Source organism: Stegodyphus dumicola, chromosome 5 (assembly GCF_044657685.1).
Source record: "Stegodyphus dumicola isolate Sdum_Otavi_A_Nest chromosome 5, ASM4465768v1".
Lineage (NCBI taxonomy): Eukaryota > Metazoa > Arthropoda > Arachnida > Araneae > Eresidae > Stegodyphus > Stegodyphus dumicola.
In genome coordinates this window covers 150,893,408-150,912,597 of record NC_140772.1, presented here as the reverse complement: position 1 = coordinate 150,912,597, position 19,190 = coordinate 150,893,408, and the positions used below count along the sequence as shown (strand labels likewise).

Sequence of the window (19,190 nt, the reverse complement as noted above, 5' to 3'; positions counted from 1 at the left end):
AAACAACCGGAAATACTCGAATGGAAAGAAATTCATGAGTCAACATTTCAACAACTGAAGGAACGATTAGCGATGTCAACGGAGCTGATCACCCCAACACTGCAGGATCCGTTTGTCATTCATTCTGATGCATCCCAAATCGGAATAGGTGCATGTTTGTCACAGCAAAGGGGAGAGAAGCAATTTCCCATCTGCTACGCGAGCAAGAAATTATCGAAACCTCAACAGAGCTGGCCGACTATAGAGCGAGAAGCTTATGCTATAGTATGGGCATTGAAGAAGTTTGAACCTTGGATATTCGGTTCATCGGTGAAAATTGTGACTGATCATAATCCTCTAGCCTTTATAGTGAGAAATGCTCCGCAATCGTCCAAATTACAACGATGGGCCATAGCTTTGCAGAAATACAATCTCGAAATAGAACATTGCTCTGGAAAAAATCTGTCAAACGCGGATGCATTATTCAGACTTCCCACTTGTGAACTTTGAACATTAATTTACTGTTCATCTTCACGAACATTTTGTATAGTTAATAATTAGATAGTTTTCTTTGCTTTTCATAATCATTTTACAATTTTGTGCAAATAAGATGTTTATGTAATTTGAAATAGATAGAGAAATTATTGGATAACAAATATTCGAGGTAAGTGGTAAATTTAGATATTTGTCTCCCAAGGATTTAAATCATGCTGCAGCATCATTAATTAAAAGGAATGTTAAGAATATAATTTTATATATATATAATAAACTTAATAATTTTACTGTCATCATTGGAATAATACTAGGGTATATTTTAACATGTTTATAAAAGAAAATATCAACTTGGTTTCTTTGAATTAAGAATTGATAAATTGTTACAATAATAATAAGGTTCGGAACAAGTGAAGTTAAAAATGATTTATCTATGTTTATATATAAAAATGTGTTATCTATGTTTATGTAGTAAATTGAGGTATGTCTATATAGTAATTGAGATTTGAAAATTAGGATAGAATGTATAAAAGTATATGTAGTTTTTTTTTTCTTTTTCACGTTGATCGCAAACAGTTGCTAGATTTTAGTTTCCAGATTGCTGATTGATTTGTAAATAATATCAACAACAATCTTACGACGGGGGTGTGATATCTGGCGACTGTTTGGCGATCAACAGAGCATGCTTGGCGCAGGTAGCTCTTCTTCGAGAAGGGTTAATGTATTTATTAGGAGTTGCATGTTAGCCTCGAAAGAGGAAGGTAGTAGATTGTACTATGCGGTAGGAGCGACGTACTGCTCTGAGTAACTATTATATTATGCTTTGAATTATATATTTAATAAATGTTTGTTTCGTCTAGCTAAATGGTGCCTTATTAAACCACGAAGTCATCACAATGACATTAATATTTTACAATCTAACCAGAGAGCAAATTGCGGTTTCTTAAACTGTAAATATATAGAACATCTCGTAAGTTTCAACTCATTTCGGATAATAAAATCATACTTATACTTGGCTTTAATATTCTTAGTCCATCCAAACACTGATACGATTCTCGATGCATTGGTAAAGAGCAAAGAAAAGTAATGTTTATCGGTATAGTCTTAGAGGACACTTTGTAAATCAAAGTTACTTAAAAAATAATGAGAAAAAAATAAAATTCTATCGTTTCATGAGTAAACATTTTAAAATGGTGTTCTGTAAAAATTACCGAAATCTTGATACATACTGAGAAAAGAATATTTTTCTTGTCCTGGTTTACAGCCCTAGGATCTGGAATGGCTTCTGTGTGCTTGATGACCGATACGGATTCACCTAGAAAGAAAAAGCTGTCATTTTCCAGCAAAATACGAACATTTAATTAGTTGTAAATCTTAAAAATAAATAATAATTTCATAAATACGGTTACTAAGTCATTACTTCGCATGAACGTAAAACTGAATGCATTATGAAAATAATATCGTAAAATGAGTACTTTATAAAAGCTGAAGAATCTGAGATCTGTGATGCGGAAGGTATATAAAATATGCAAAATATCAAATTAAAATTCTCAGAGATTATGTACAAAACTTTATCGATTTTGAATGCAATTAACAATGGTCGTCTTTTCATATTTTTATATAAAATCATCGACTATTCTTAGTCTTATTTTCAGAAAGACGAACGATATTTTTAGTGTGACAAACATCTAGTTGCTATGTGATGATCTCGGCAGCGATAGATGTAATGGGAACATACGTATTTTCGCTAAGCAGAGTCAATGTTGAAACATACACCGAATTTCTGCAAGAACGGCTTCAGTAGAATTCCAGTTACCTGAATTCCAGGTATCCATAATTCAAACTATGTAAATTACTTATTGTTTTTACTTTCTTGTACGAAGTAAAAAGGAAGTATTGTAATCGCGAAAAGTTTCAGGTAGCATATTTCAACGAAAATATCCCATTTTGACCTCTTTCAAATGCAATTTAACGATGTATTTCCGTGATATCTGTATATAAGGACAGAATAAAACACTCTTTTCCTCCAAAAAAAAATATAAAACTGCTTTATAATGAATTCTGAAGAGAATTTTTCGTGGCGTCTGTACGAACGTTATGTACGTACGTGCGTATCTCGCATAACTCAAAAACGAGTAGCCTCAGAATGTTGAAATTATGTATATAGGACTGCTATAACATGTAGATGTGCACCTCGTATTTTGGTTGCAATCGGCAGCACCAAACGTAAATAAATATGTTTATATATATATCCACTCTGTTACCCGGCTCAGTGATCTCAGTTTCTTTACTCTTATATGTTTGTAAATTGTACATTTGTTGCTTTAAAAATGATTGAATTATGTTGTTCTTATCTTCCGGTTAAGGTTTTTATGCCTTTAGTAAATCTGTATGCAATACGTTTAGAATTATCAACAATTTTAAAATTGTTTAAGTGCCGCTAAGCCTAATAATGTTTTTGATGGCGGCCATTGCTCTTGTTTACATTTGAAACAGCAGGATAGCGGATTTGTTGCCAATCTAGAGAAACTTAGCTTCGCAACAACAAAGATAACGCCTTCATTTATTATTTAAATCATGCTTAATCCTTTCTGGAATTTTTTCGAGGAAATAAGCGTTTAAGATTTACTTCGTAATTTTTAATATAGATATTTTGAGTTTTTATGCGTTTTTGCCTTGTCGCGAAGTGAAAACTGAATTAATTGAATGAGAAATACTCAATCGTCTGTGAAAAACTCTTTTTTTTTTTTTTTTTTGTTTTTTTTGTTTGTTTGCTTAATTTCTTTTATACATCGTTCTAGCTTTAATAAAGCTAGAACGATTTAAAAACAAGAGCTTTAATAAACAAAATTAACAATAACATAGCTTTAATAAACAAGAGCTTAAACAACATAGAGCTTTAATAAACAAAAGCTTTAATTAAATTAAATTAAACAATGTTTGCTTAATTTCTTTTATACATCGTTCTAGCTCATTAATTTATATCTTAATAATATAGTATTTGAATAGAACATGTGGCAACGATTAGATAATTCTTTGATGTAAATTTTGTGCATTTTGTGTGAGTATAATACTGTTAAGTAAACCTAGTGCCAGAGTGTCGCTATGGTAAACAAAGTGAATTTTAAAGAATGCATTTATTCTATTGTGGTTTATGCGCTGTCGGCGAAGTAGGTTTAATTCAATCTAATAAGTTTAAATAAAATGCAAGAAAAAATGCGTATAATTTAATATTCCGTACAAGGAAGACATGTGGTGTACACATCAGATTTTTTATGCTTCATATTGCGGATTTAAATATTATGAAAAGATAGCAAGTAGTATAGTAAAGCTAGGCACGAACTTACGGCAATTTTGTTAAGAAATTTACATGTTTTGTGCTCTGCTTTTCAGAAGAAGAAAAATATGCATTTAAATTTTTAGCAGCGCAATCTTCGCGTAAACGAAATATAACAAATAAAGAAAAAATCTCTCAATAGTAAGATAAGTAGAATGTATATTACATGACAAAAAAAAGTTTTTTTATTTGTTTGCTTGTCTATGGCAAGGTATGAAAGCTGTCTGCCTAAAAGAAGGCTCCTCTTCATGGGAAAACTGGAACGTATTTACGTTTTACATGGAGAAAATCTCTAAAACATCCATGCAAACAGCTTGTTCGATATATTGCAAACTCATGTCGAACTACCAGTTTCCACCGGTTCGTATCCATTCAGCCAAGGGGGGAGAAGAAAGTCTTCTTTCCTAGATTTCCGAAAATCTGGATAAGCTGTGCTTCCAATTACTTATCTCCATATCATAGAAAATTCGAAAGTTACATTTATCGAAAAAAAAACGTAAAAATTGTTGATGATACGGTACAGAACAACTCCGAATAAGAATTATAAAAGAATGACGAATTGCACAAAAGTTTTAAACTAAAAATTTGTTTTCTGAGTCATGCAACAGGATTTTTGGAACCATCAATGACAATGGAATGTTTTAAATATTATGATGAAAATATCAAACATGCTAAGTTTTACTTTCGATTTATATTCAAATTTTTCAGTCTCATTATTTTATATCTTAAATGCCGTTATACAATACTTTTTGAATGAAATTTTATGTTTTTCCCCGTTTGCGTGTTTAAAACAAAACAAATGCAGTATTATATCTCATGCAATTTAAAACTAATGTCTTTTGTTGATGCTGATCAAATCAGCAAAGTATAGACAAATTTAAAAAAAAAAATATTTTTCAAAATTTGTATAGGGGTTAGTATAAGAATTAAAAAATTTTAATGACAGTTTTCCAAAAATTTAAATCGCTTAGATATGACCGAAAAGTAAACTTACCAGTCAGAATAGACTGATCAACCCTCAAAGTAGTGGAATAAATTTTCATTAGTCTAATATCGGCTGGAACTTTATCCCCAACTACAAAAGACGGAGAAGAATAATAGAATTGATTAGAAAGAATTAGTTCAACTTAAGTCAAGAATAAACAGCTTATCAATTAAAACTCTCTGAGCGTTACAGGATTTTAGATCCGTCATGAAGACCGGTATTTCAAGAGCATTTATTAATTGAGTTTGCCTAATTACTTATTTTAGTCTATATTTTCACAAACTTACATTCATTAAGATGATACTTTCATTATTAAAGAAAGTAAGAAAGCAAAATATGTTAAATTATAAGCTAATATATGCCAAGTAGCAAACTTCTGATGACCGGATAAAGCCGGTCATAACGCTCAGAGGGTTAAAAGTTATGATTAATGGGTAAATCCAGCTAAACATTTGTAAATAGATTTTAGACTATCTCACAGTAACAGAGTCTTTTATTATGTAATATTTGAAACATTAAATGAAATTTACTTGAATAAGTATCTAAACAATCGAAATGTATACAAAAGTGCATTTAGTACCAATGTTGACTTGTTTTCTTTTTTTTTTTTTACCTGAAATCTCGACGACATCTCCAGGCACGATTTCTCGAGCTTTAATTTTTTGTACACCGGCCTTGTCTTGCCTAACAACTTTACCCATTTCAGGTTCATATTCTTTTAAGGCTTCGATGGCACTTTCTGCATTCCTTTCCTATAAAAGCAAATGAACGTTACTTAAATTCCGTTTAAAAATTACAAATTTCATAAAATCTTACGATTTAAATCGAGTTGTCATTTTGGTCAAAAGTTTTAGAAACTTTCTTTTTAAAACATATCATTGTTACTTCAATAAATCGTACGCAAAAATTTATCCATTTTAGAATTTAGGTACCATTTATCGAAAAATTACAATACCTAGCTCCGTCTTCAAAATATCGGACGTAGAAGAAACGTGGGAAGCGAATATGAGCATGAGCATAACGCGTGAGGCTAAACCCTTATAAAATACATTCTGCGCTTTGCGTCTCCTTAAAGCCTAATCCTTTATCAGAGAACATATTGCAGTCATAATGATGATATGTAAAGGGCCAAGACGCAGTACCATTCACCAAAGTTTACCACTATCTGGCCTCTACAACGTTAAATCAAATGAAGACAATGTCGTAACAATGTCTGCGTTTCTAGTAACAGTCACTGAAAAAGACAGCTTCAGTAATAAAAATATTCATAAGAAATTATTGTATTTCGTTATTTATTTCAAAAGTTTCGCATTACTGATAAGAAAAACGATTGATTCATAGCTCAAAGGCTGCTCCATTAAAGTTCTTCAAAGTATACTGCTTTGACAGCAATCAAATATATACTGCTTTGACAGCAATCAAATATATACTGCTTTGACAGCAATCAAATATATACTGCTTTGACAGCAATCAAATATATACTGCTTTGACAGCAATCAAATATATACTGCTTTGACAGCAATCAAATATATACTGCTTTGACAGCAATCAAATATATACTGCTTTGACAGCAATCAAATATAAAGTGCTTTGACAGCAATCAAATATATACTGCTTTGACAGCAATCAAATATATACTGCTTTGACAGCAATCAAATATATACTGCTTTGACAGCAATCAAATATATACTGCTTTGACAGCAATCAAATATATACTGCTTTGACAGCAATCAAATATATACTGCTTTGACAGCAATCAAATATATACTGCTTTGACAGCAATCAAATATATACTGCTTTGACAGCAATCAAATATATACTGCTTTGACAGCAATCAAATATATACTGCTTTGACAGCAATCAAATATAGTTGTTTACAACGCTTTAGATATGACTCTATAGATAAAACAAATTTTATCATGGCCGAGAAGCAAGGGATGCCTCTGCTGTTGCCTTCTGCTTTTCTGTATGTGACAGTACGCATATCGTCTAAGAGGTATACTAATAGTGCGTTTACTACGTTACTACTAGTCCGTTTGCCCAACTCCGTCCCAATTTTTATGAAAAATCCTCCAGAGCATAGTCCAAGGGTTTTCTACCCTTTATCTACATTTACTACTTAATTTTTGAGAAGACATCCGGCGCAACATTATTTTAGGCTCATGCATGCCCCAAAGACACTAGATACAAACAGACATACTTTTTCAGGGATTCGAGCCCGAGTGAAGGGCTATGGAAACCAGTTCTCTTATTATAATGCCAACAAGGTGGTAAAAGAATCAGTACAATTTTTTTTTGTTTAATGAACTACAGCAAAATATGTGAGTTATACCTGCATAAGGTTTGATTTGGTTTATTTAATTATGGCAAAGCACACTAGGGCTATCTGCCTAAGGGGAGAGATGCCTTCGTGGAGGATTTTCTTAGGGAAACTCGCTCGTATACACGTTACACATGGGGAAAACCACGAAAACGCCCACGCAACCAGCCCGTTCGCGGGGTTCGAACCTCGGACCGAACTACCAGTGTTCAGCGACTTTACCGCTCGGCCGCTGGTGGGCATATCTGCATAAGGAAATGGTGCCAAAGTGAAGAACATTTTAAGAGAAATTAACTCTTTTTCACTTTATGCACGAGCCCACCAGCGGGTGCAGGGCTATGGAAACTAGTTCTACTATAATGCCAACAAAGTGGTTAGAGAATCAATACAAAAGTTTTTGTTTAATCACCTACAGCAAAATATGTGAGATATATCTGCGTAGAGAAATGGTGTCAAAGTGAAGAAAAGATTAAGAGAAACCGATTCTTTTTTACTTTATGCACGAGCCCACCAGCGGTCGGGCGGTAAAGTGACTGCGAACGGGCTGGCTGCGCGGGCGTTTTCGTGGTTTTCCCCCATGTGTAACTTGTATATGAGCCAGTTTCCATTAGAAAGTCCTACACGAAAGAATCTCTTCCCTTAGACAGATAACCTTCACGTGCTTTGTCATAATTAAATAAACCAATCAAACGACTTTACACACGAAGAAAACTATGGAAACCAAACCCCATGTATATAAGTAGCTTATTCACAAACAATCGAACCCGGGCCGAAGTCAGTAACTAACAGCTTTATTTGTTTAGCCTTCTCGTAAAAAGTCAACGAAAGGTCTCCTATCTTTATATGTATGAATACACGAGTAAAATAATAAATAAATAAATAATAATAATAAAAAGCACAACTGCGACTATATGAATTTAAGATTATGTTTCATTTACCACAGATATATGTTCTTTATGAAAGAGATGATTATGCAGTCATATGACGATTTATTTCCGAGATCAAATAAACAGCAAAACTATGATGTAATATTACTATTAAAATAGAAGAGAAATGTTTAATTAAAGCGATATTTCATTTTTCATATCTGCCTAGAAAATGAGACAAATATGAAAAATGAATTACATTAATCTAAATTACATTGATAAATTAAAAATAATAAGTTTTTTACATAGTAATAAACTGTTTTTGATAGCAACAATTCTAAATACTTAGAACAAAAAGAGTGGTGATAAGCTGGATTGTTTGACTCCTTACTACTGTTTTCTGATCCTATAACATGTTAAAATTTGATATCGATTTAGTACAAATTTGCTTGCAAGTTACTATATTAAAAGTTGATTGTTAAAGTAATCTGAAATAACAAAGGCAGTTAGGAAATAAGTTGCAATCAAGACTGTGTTCAATCAACTTCAGCAAAAATTATAGCGCACATTACGGGAGAAAAATATTTGTTCACGACATAAGCTTATAAACTATTTTTTGAATCACAGACTTCCGACGAAATCGTTTAGTCGCTTCGAACTATTTAAAATGTGTTTCTTCAAATATAGTCATTCTGCAAAAAGCATTTATTCTCCTACGCAAGTTTTGGTTACCTATAACATTAGCCCAATTAAAATTAAATGCGATTTCATTGAACTTTGTCACTTAAATGCAAGATTTAGTGGTACTTGCGTTTTCGTTCAATATGAGCTTCAGTATTTCACAACTTTAACCACACGGGGCAGTTGTTGGTGATATTTAGATATGTATTATTAGTTATTTAGATATTTATTAGGTATTATTTAGATAGAGTCATGTATTGAAAATAGTGACGAAGAATTCACTTTTTAAAATTTTGATTTTAATTGTTTATTTAGGTTGGTTGCACTTTATTTTCTTTAGCCCTCTGATCTCGGCATTAGATCGATTACAGTAAATACGATTTCAGGTAATGATGAATTCTTCTTTTGGACTTATTACTTCATTTTGTGAATCCTTAATCTCTTTCCATGCTCTGCGTAGGTACGCGTTTCCAGATCGACAAAGTTGTATAGATGATCGATTGTTTTGAGTATAAATTCATCTTCTTCTAGTTCTGTATTTTTGTACTCGGATAAACAGAATAGATGATACTTCCTTGTCTCAAATTTTTATTTATTTTCTGCATTAATGTAGCTGCACTTCTGTTAAGACTTGTAACGAAGAAAGTTTCATTTGTTTCTTAACATATTCCTCCGGAAATTCATTCCGGGAGTAAAACACCTTCAGCATAGCCTTTTCGCTTTGTAAAACAGACTTATATATTTCAAAGATTAAATTTCTTATATAAATTCTTTTTTGTTCTTCGGATTTATATGTTTCAAAGATTAAATTTCTTACATAAATTATTTTTTGTTCTTCGGATTATTTATCCGGAGCTAAGATATCTCTCATAGTTTTCCCATTCTATTTACAGTCTGATATAACATTTCAAACTCTTCGCAGCCAAATTTCCTTCTCATTAATTCTTTGCCCCAGCAATACATAAATCTGACTGTTATATTAAAAGGCAGATGGATATTTTAAAACCAACTGCAAATTTGAAACCAAGTGCGTATATTACAATTTTTTTCCTCATTTCCAAGAAATTTGTATACGAATTACAGCTAATCAAATACAAATTGTAACATTCATGACTTTGTGGAAGTTACTGTAATCTTGAAGGTTTATTATATCGAATTTCCTTCTGTTTTAGGCAGCTCCCACAAGCACATATTTAAATTTAGTCTAAAATGAAAAATATTACTATTTGTCTATAAACATCGTTGGAATATGAAATGCAATAAAAAGAACGCATATAAAAATGACGATGTTGCTTGTGAAACTAATAAATTTGCATTGTGTACAGTTGAGAGAATTTGGCGCATTTTAAAAATTTGGAGACTTTTACTAAGATTGTTGCGCTAATATGTAAATATCTAAATTTTTCCAAGCTTTTTAAAGTAAAGCAAGAGTGAAAATTCAATATAAATTTCAAGTAATAATGACATACAAAATATACATCGAAATATAATACATTTAAAATCCCTGGTATTAAAGCTCTTTTCCCACAACGAAATATAGTTATGAGAATAAAGCATTGAAGCTTATCTAGTCCAACACCTGGAATCGTTTATATCAGATACACTAGAAATACACGGTATGTTTTATTTAAATATGCAAGAAATGAACATTTTTATCAAGCATTTATATAATTTCACACGGAGATCATTTTTCAGTGGCATAAGAAGAGTTATGCTGATACAAAATTATGACCATTCAGCAAAAATTTGAACAGTCATAGCTTGCAGAATTTTCCTTAGGCATAAACTTTCAATTTCGGAAAGTATTTTGTTTATGTTTTCACACAAAACAGGGCACAGAATTCTATTTTAAGTCCTAATGAGGATACTACTATGTTGTAGGGACAACTGTACAACGATGAAAAGCTAAAAGCAGAGTGAGTTATTGCTTGCATCGCTCTTTAAACAAATGCCCGCTGTTTTGTTTCAAGCCAACATAGTCATTAGGATTTCTTAAAGAAACTTATATAAAAAAGGTCCTAATTTCGGAGGCCGCACTCTTCCTCTTTTCCCAGAACTAAAGGATTCCAGGGTTTTGGCAAAAGGACAGCACAGAAGGCAGGAGCTTTCAAGGACACGAAGGGCTGCATCTCGAAGTCATTAAAAAAAAATCGGAACATGTACACACACAAACATAGGAAACGAAAGTCATAGAATGAGACATAGTTCAGGGCCTGGGGAACGGAATATAAATAGATAGCAGGGGTACAGGCATTAATTGTAGTTTTTGGATCGGGACGTTTGCAATATCTTGCACACAAGCCAAAGCAGTTCTGGCAATACTTGCTAACCTAAATAAGGACATGAAGATAAAGCCTTCTGGAACCCGGGCATCAAATAACTTATAACTTTAAAATATTTTTAGAGTATTGATAGGTTTGTAGAATGTAAATTTATAAAGATAAGTATAGCAGCTATCACAGAAGAACTGTTTAAATTTTAATTGATGCATATGGTATGAATATATTCTCTGAAAACATTTTATGAATAGACTTTAACCTAAATCTTTGAAAAGATTATCGCCAGAGGTAACGACTTTCATGTTCGAGTTCATTCCTACGACAAATTTTCTTACAATGATTCAGCCTGGTCGTAGAAAGACTTCGCACCGATATACATCATCAAAGTGAGAGTTTTTTGCACAATGCAAGAAGAATAGATAAATTATATTTACTACATTATATTTTCCAAATCTCTAACATATTATAAATTTTAATAGTTATCGGACTATTACTTTAGTTAAGTAACGTTATTTAACTACGATCAGTTAGAGGTTAAAGTTCACAGATGATATATTGTGATTCCATTTAGGGGTTTTAAAAAGCTTGCTGTTTGCTGCGTCGACTAGAACATTATTACTTGGGAAAAACAATTGACAAACACGGCTGATTAAGACAAGATTTACTTTTCTATATTTAAAATTCAGAATAGAGGGAATATTCGAAACAAGATAAAAAATTAAACAAATTTCGAAATAAGAAGGAAAATAATTCAATAACATCAACCAACTGAAACTTCAGTAATCCGAGAAGAAAAAAAGAAATCAAAAGTTTTCCTGCTAAATGTAGTGAAGTGGCCTTGTCATTTCATACGGAAAATTAAATCGTGGCAGAAGTAAAATCTTACAATAAAAAATGGAAAATATATCCTATTCATTCGAGCTGAGCACGTGAACAGTCAGCTTCTAAGTACGGACATTTTAAAGCAAAAGACAACATTGCGATTGGAGAAAAACTGATATTATTAATCAAATTCTAAGCTAGTTTATCACCAGCTCTTTGCAAATAATTTGCCAAAATATTCCAGGTTTTCCTGCGGAAACGAAACTGGGCAATTGATCTATCGATACACACCTTGGTATAAACTGAATACAAAAATGAGACAAAAAAAAAAAAAAAAAAGGTAAGATACTTATATAAAAGGGGACTTTTTTCTACCAAAGATGAGGGTTGCATATGACCCACCGAGGAAATTCTGTTATAACTACCAAAACGAATACAATGAAAATTGAATAATAAACTGATTTTTTTAACAAAAATACTTAATTTTATTTTACATTAGGTAATGAAAATTAAATTTATATTTATTTCTTATTATATTATTTATCTTAAATTTCATCTTAATATAATGAAAAATTACGCTTGAATAATTGCAGTTTAAAGGTTTTTCTTGTTATACACCAAAAGGGAACACCTATTTTAAATTTAGCTTTAGCTGAATGTGGATTTTATAGAAAAACTATAACATCCTTATCTGCATTTCAGAACATGGGATTCGTCACTTAAAAAATAACTAAATTCTAAATAAATTTATTCATTACTTATTTTTTCTATTTAGTTATAAAATAAATTTATTTTATAGTTAGTTGTAAAATAAATTTATTTTATAACTTAATTTATTTTTTAAGATGCAAATACATTATTTATTTATGAATTCCATTCATCACTTAAAAAATAAATAAAGTCTGCCAGAAGAGGTGAAAAGTAGAATTGTAGCACTAAAAAGATGAAATATCAATAAAATATTTTTGCTTCTTCTGGAAAACGAATCTCGGTCTGTTCTTCGAACTACATAATTTTCCTGTAAAACCAAAAACATTCTAAAGCTGAATTTTGCCTTCATTTAAAAATTATGTATTTGCATCGTATTTCATAATTTTTTTTCAATATTTGGATACAACTCGTAAAGTCTATATGCCTAAGGGAAGGATTGTTTTCGTGGAGGACTTTCAGTGCTACACTAGTTGTATTCACATTACACGTAATAGAAACTTCGAAAACTCCTAAGGCAGCCAGCTCGTTTAGCTAGTTTTGAACCGAGGTGAGATACCAAGGATCAGATTTCTAGCCATTCGGCCGCTGGTCAGCATATTTCGTGCTTACAAGGTAGAGACTTCAATTATGTGAATCTAAGCGACTCTCCAGAGCACTATGATACAGCGTGAATTTCTTTTTCACAAACAAACAAAAAAGGTTCCGAGTTTTAAAATCTTACTGAACATTGTATAATTTATTAAATAGTTATTCGATTATAAGATAAATATACAGGAAAATATTTTACAATCACATTCTTCGATTTTTAACAGTAATTACACATTAAAAAAGAATTTCACCTAAATTTAACTGTAAAAATATATGCAACACGAATGCAGTTGTAATACTCGCAGTTATGATTGTTAGTTTTAGATATACGAAAGTTGTAGTAAGGCTGTTCTAAAGATCACACTCTCAAGTATTCGCCAACGGGCATAGTTTCCTTTTAAAATATCAACTTTTGCAAATAAAATTCATTTCATAGTGCCTCAATAACATCGCTTATGGAAAATGTTTCATTTAAAAATATGTTTGTATGCAGTTCAAAATATGCAATTTGAAGCAATGGTCTCATTTCCATCGTTAATATTTGAAAATGTCCTGTAAGTGTATTTAAATAACCCTCTTAAGCATCATAGACACATCTCACTTCAACTGAACATTAAATGTTTAATGTAATTTATTTTATTTTAAATTTTCGGGTACTTGCTTGAAAGTAACAAATGCAAATGGATGAATCCACCGATCATTCAGCTGTTTCATCACCGAGAACGTTGCCCAGGGTGCACCTTACGCGAAGCGTAGGGGGAATCTTACACATACAACTAATCTTACGCAGAAACCGAATTCATATCCTTCATTTGGGATTTAATTATTATATCATCTAGAGCGACTTGACTTGGAAGATAGAATTTAAAGATGATAGTTTTTTTTTTTTTTTTTTTTGTTGTTGTTTTGAAGTTGCTGAATACTTAAATCATACGCATTGGCATTTTTTAAATACGATAGATAACTGTGATTAAATATGCTAACTAAAGGATTAAATATTGTGCAATCTACACGCAAGTGAAAGCATTCACAAAAAATGAGCATAATACGAAACAGATTCTTCAGGAAAAGAATTACAGAAGCACGGAAGATACTTTTCATTTAGCTTTTTAGATTTTCTTATATAATCATCAGTAATATTCATAAGCATACATTTTAAATATTCGATAGATCTCCCATTCTGAAATATAAAAAGCTTTATTTATTTTGATTGGTAAATATATCTTATTTTTCTGTTAATAAGTCTCAGCTTTTCCCATATTTTACTCTGGCCTTCAATCTGTCCATTTGGTACGAGGGCATCAGATATAATGATGTAAAAAATTTGCTTTGAATGACATTCTTACAAAATAAAAATGAAGCTCTTAAGATTCAAGCAAAGAAGTACAAGAAACACAGTTTCATTTATGATAAAAACTTACATCTATAAATCATTGCACTGTATAAAGTAAATTAGTATCAAGAGATAGTATACCTGCCATACACCGACAATGGCGTTAGCAATGAGAATGAGAAGAATGACGAAAGGTTCCACGAAAGCTGTAACCTGAGAACTCTCGTCCTCATGTTCTTCGAATAACGCTAATACCTAGAAAGATAAATTTCAGATCAAAACTAATCTTTTCTATCAATAATAAATAATCGAATAATTATTTATTATTGATAATAATAAATAAAAGAAATTTATAAACATTATTTTAAATATTCATACATTGAATCAATTGGTTATTTTTCCTACAGCGTTAAAGAATTTTTTCAAAGTTGACATTATTACGTTAAACTATCTTTTGATTATCAGAAGATAACTGTAGGCAGATATTTCTGTGAAATCGTAAGCTCAGATAAAAAAATAGTCGAAAAATCAGACAAGGCTGAATTAAATTATTATTCTGAATTAAAAATTACGGATATAAAATATTAACCAATTTATACAGTACGATTACTTTTGGTACCTCTAAGAATTTAATATAACAAAAACAGAAGGAAATACTTTCACATTTATTATAGTATGTATTGTTTCTTATACAGATAACTGTACAACAACATGCATTTTTTACAGTTACATGGGCAGTTTTATTTAGGACGGTATCTGTTTGGGTCAAATTTGGAAATAAAGGTTTGACACACTTCTGCCCGAACCATTTTTTTTAAATGTTTGCACAAATGCATATTTGCAACTACAGTACAATTTACAATGGCAGTTTTTATACTGAAGGTTTTCAAATTTCGATATAGATTTTTTATTTAATACTGAATGTACTTTATGATTTTACGAACGTATTATTGATTAGCCATCAAACTAAACACTGTAGAACATTATTCTTTGCATCCATATATATATACAACGAAAATTATTAATTTTTCAAATTAAATTTGTCTCGAATTTCCAACATAACTCAGAGTTTTGGTAGACTGTTTAAATCGATCGCTGGGCTAAGTTCGTAGATGATCATTGAGTTATAAACAACGAAGTATTTTTAACCCAAAATCAAGTTTGGTTTATTGAGATTACGACAAAGCACACTAGGGCTATCTGCCTAAGGGAAGGGATGCCTTCGTGGAGGATTTTCTAAGGGAAACTGGCTCGTATACACGTTACACATGGGGAAAACACGAAAACGCCCATGCAGCCAGCCCGTTCGCGGCATTCGAACCTCGGACCGAGCTACCAGTGTTCAGCGACTTTAGCGCTCGGCCGCTGATGGGCCAACCCAAAATCAAGAAAAGAAGTTACTAGAAAATGAGTGATCTTATACTATTAGACACATTGAAAAAAATCTTGAAAGAAAGGTATCGCCACGTGCTTCATTGCTATATTAATTAAATAAAATATTTTTCTAACAATAAACATTCATATTCTTTATTATTTATTTCGTTTTCACTAATTAAAATGCACAAAATAATAATGAAAAAAATCCGAAAGGTTTCAGATTTTAGCGATCGCCCAAAAGGGTTTGTTAAGGTTTTTTACGCTGTCGCTGAGCTCGCAGTCTACCAGTTTGCTGCTACACTCACTCTACTAAAACACTTTTTTCTTTTAGGTTTATTATTAAGCGTCATTTTCTTCGCCCTTACGCCACATAAAATTCAACAGCAAAATTAAAAAAAGATTAAAAACAGCATAGCAGGTATGTTTAGAATTCCCGATACAACTTTAAGCGTTGGTATACATTTTTCTGCAATTTGTTTTTCAATTCATCATATCAATGCTCATTTTTCTTCCTAAGATTATTTTAAACTTTCATCTATAAATCATTCATTACTTAATTTGCTTACTTAATCATTGCTTACTTAAATTACAAAACACCTTTTGTCTTTTTATTACTAAAGCTTTGTGTGGTTACTTTATTAATTATGACGTTCTTAGCCCTTACGCCACATAAAATTTGATTCAACAGCAAAATAAAAAATATTTAAAAACAGCATATCTTTAGAATTTCTGATAGACAACCTTGCCACGCTGGAGATTTTTTTTTTTTTTTTTTTTTTCAGTTTACTCTTCTCACTGCCCGCTTTGACATTGTTGAGTTGTTTAATCAAAAATTCGTTAAAGGTTTACAAAATATCAAATAGATAATAAAACTAATTCCAAATTCGGGCTTTCAGGTGCCCATGTTCGGATGGAGGACCATGTTATTCAAACGTGGATGGCTCTAGGCACGGTTGTTTTTTCACAATGCGAGAAATATTCACACATTAAAGCAGATTCTCCATTATTTAATTTCTTTAAATATAATACAGGGAATAATATTTGGTGGCAACAATTTGAAAAGTGATTCGCTGTTTATAGTGATTCAACGAAAAATGCTGTTTTAAAACTAATATCGCATTCGAAACTAACGTCCCTTTTCTACTATGAATAATAATAAAAAATAAAACACGTTTCTGAAATTAAACGGCTGTTTAACTAAAGCGATGTAAAAGTTTTTTTTTATGTATATTCTATTTTATTATGAATAGTTTGCTTACTACTGCAGACAAAGAAATGAAACGTAACAAATGCAAATCAGTTTGTAATATGCGTACTTTAGATCCGTAATATGCATCGTTGTGAGTTCTCCTTAAAACGTTACCTGCGAGTTTTATTGTGGTTTTTCATTTTTACCCCCGCAAAGTTCTGCGTCCGCGTTTGCTTCAATGTAAAACGTATTGACAGGCTACTGTTTTCTTGAGTTAAAGTTAAGTTTCTTGAGTTATCAACATGCAAAAGCGCGGCACTGATTAAATTGTTTGTTTGAGAAATGATTTGTACACTTCCTGTGTTTTTAAAAATGGAAACATCAGTTTTTTTCATCATTCACGAGTTTTTTCCTACGGATGCTTAATAGATATTTTAATGTAAAATTTAATTTTTAGAATTATTCTTTAATCATAACGGGTGAAGATTTCACTTTTAAGTAACATTATTTAATTTTTTTGTTAATAAACTAGTTAATCAAAACGACAACCTTAGGATAATGCTTATACAACAAATAAAATTCAGAATGTTATACTATAGGCAGGTAAAACAAGTTGGAAAGCAACTCAAACATGATTCTCGTATTTTTTGTATCTATTAGTTTGGAATTTACTAAATGTTCAAATATATAGTTAATAATGTATTCACAAAACATAATTGGAAATGAAAGCAGACTTTTATGGAGTATTATTTTAAGTAATGAGCAGGAATTTATTCAAATTTAAGAGAATAAAATGCCAATAAAGCATAGAAGGAATAAGGTTGCATACAGAAAGACAAAGTCTGAAATAAAAATGTATTATAGATGCTTTACATGATTATTACAAACTAAAAGATAGAAAAAACTTAAAAACTTACAAATGAAATAATGGCGGCTAAGAGTAAAATTTTTACTAAGAGATCATCGAACTGTTCCAGGATGAGTTGTAATAAGGATTTCCCTGAAATTGAAAAAAATATTATAAATACTTTTCTTACTGTAGTAATATAAACAGAAAATTAGCAGTATTTAGATCATTTCTAGAATGCATATTCTGAAACTTTAGCTTAACAGAAAAGTCGTTTAATTGGATTAGTAGTGAATAGGAAGCTACGTACTACTCCCCTGATTTTATTTTCACTACTAATTTTTGGTATTCATTTCCAACAAAGCATTCTACAGCATCGCGCTTAGGATAAGATACCTTCATGCAGGAATTTCAGAGGGAAACGGATTTGTATTCATGTTACATTGAAAACACGAGGCCCGCTATAAATATAATGCAGAGATGAATTGCTGAAGATCCGCAGCTTCTCAGTTTCAAATAATTAATATTTTAAGAAATAAAATACTTCGAAATTAGCTTATTAGGTTAATTAAAGCATATTCTAAAAAAAGTTCTAAGAAAATTTTCAAGTTTCTGCTATATTACTGTTATTTTTAAATTATGGTCAGTTAAATTTATTTATGACAAAGCACTTGTGCTTTCTCTGCTTGATACGAAATACTTTCGTGGTAGACTTCTAAGAAGAACTTACCTTTATTCATGTAACACATGGAAAAAACATGAAACCCCAAAATAGATCTTCCTTTCAGTCACCAACATATGAATATTAGAGGAACTACTAGTCGTCAATTGTTTTATCCACTATGCATAACTACACATAATATTATGCAAAAAATTAATAAATAAACTATCAAACTCTTAAGGAGTTCAATCCAGAGTAAAATTATTATTCATTAGACTAAAAGGTTTAATGAAGTTGGCAAAGAGTAAAAAGCAATAGTTTTAGTAGTCTATAAATTTCCTAAAACAATAATTAACTCGATATTAAATCTTCGCAGTCAATTGATCCTTAAATAAGCAAATTAATTTTCTCTAACACCTACTTTTCGATATTGGAAATAGAAATTATGACATGAAAATTTTTATTGTGTAATTCTTAATACATTTCCTTGAATAGTAATTTCAAATAAATGAATATATATTTTCGGTTTCCAATTCATTTGTTAACAATCATTCAAAATTTTGTATTTAGTCAGATTTTCATAATTAAAAAAATCTGTAATACGTACATAACGTAAAATTGGAAGCAAATGCAATCAAAATATATATTTTCACAAACTCGAGCAAAGAAACAGGAAATGGATAGCTTTCAGATATTCTTCTAATATAAATAAAAAAATGAAAT

At 31.0% G+C, this 19,190-nt stretch overlaps 1 protein-coding gene across 2 annotated transcripts in view; it reads right to left on the bottom strand.

The window, feature by feature from the left end:
• SERCA (ATPase sarcoplasmic/endoplasmic reticulum Ca2+ transporting SERCA) overlaps positions 1–19,190 on the bottom strand; it is a 90,815-nt gene that overhangs the window by 29,772 nt on the left and 41,853 nt on the right. For both annotated transcript variants that reach the window (XM_085817205.1, XM_035356752.2), the window contains exons 4-8: positions 17,877–17,959; positions 14,535–14,648; positions 5,407–5,545; positions 4,803–4,883; positions 1,701–1,786 (exon numbers count right to left, since the gene is read on the bottom strand). In XM_085817205.1, coding sequence (XP_085673331.1) covers positions 1,701–1,786; positions 4,803–4,883; positions 5,407–5,545; positions 14,535–14,648; positions 17,877–17,959 — 503 coding nt within the window. The remainder of the gene's footprint in view (positions 1–1,700; positions 1,787–4,802; positions 4,884–5,406; positions 5,546–14,534; positions 14,649–17,876; positions 17,960–19,190) is intronic.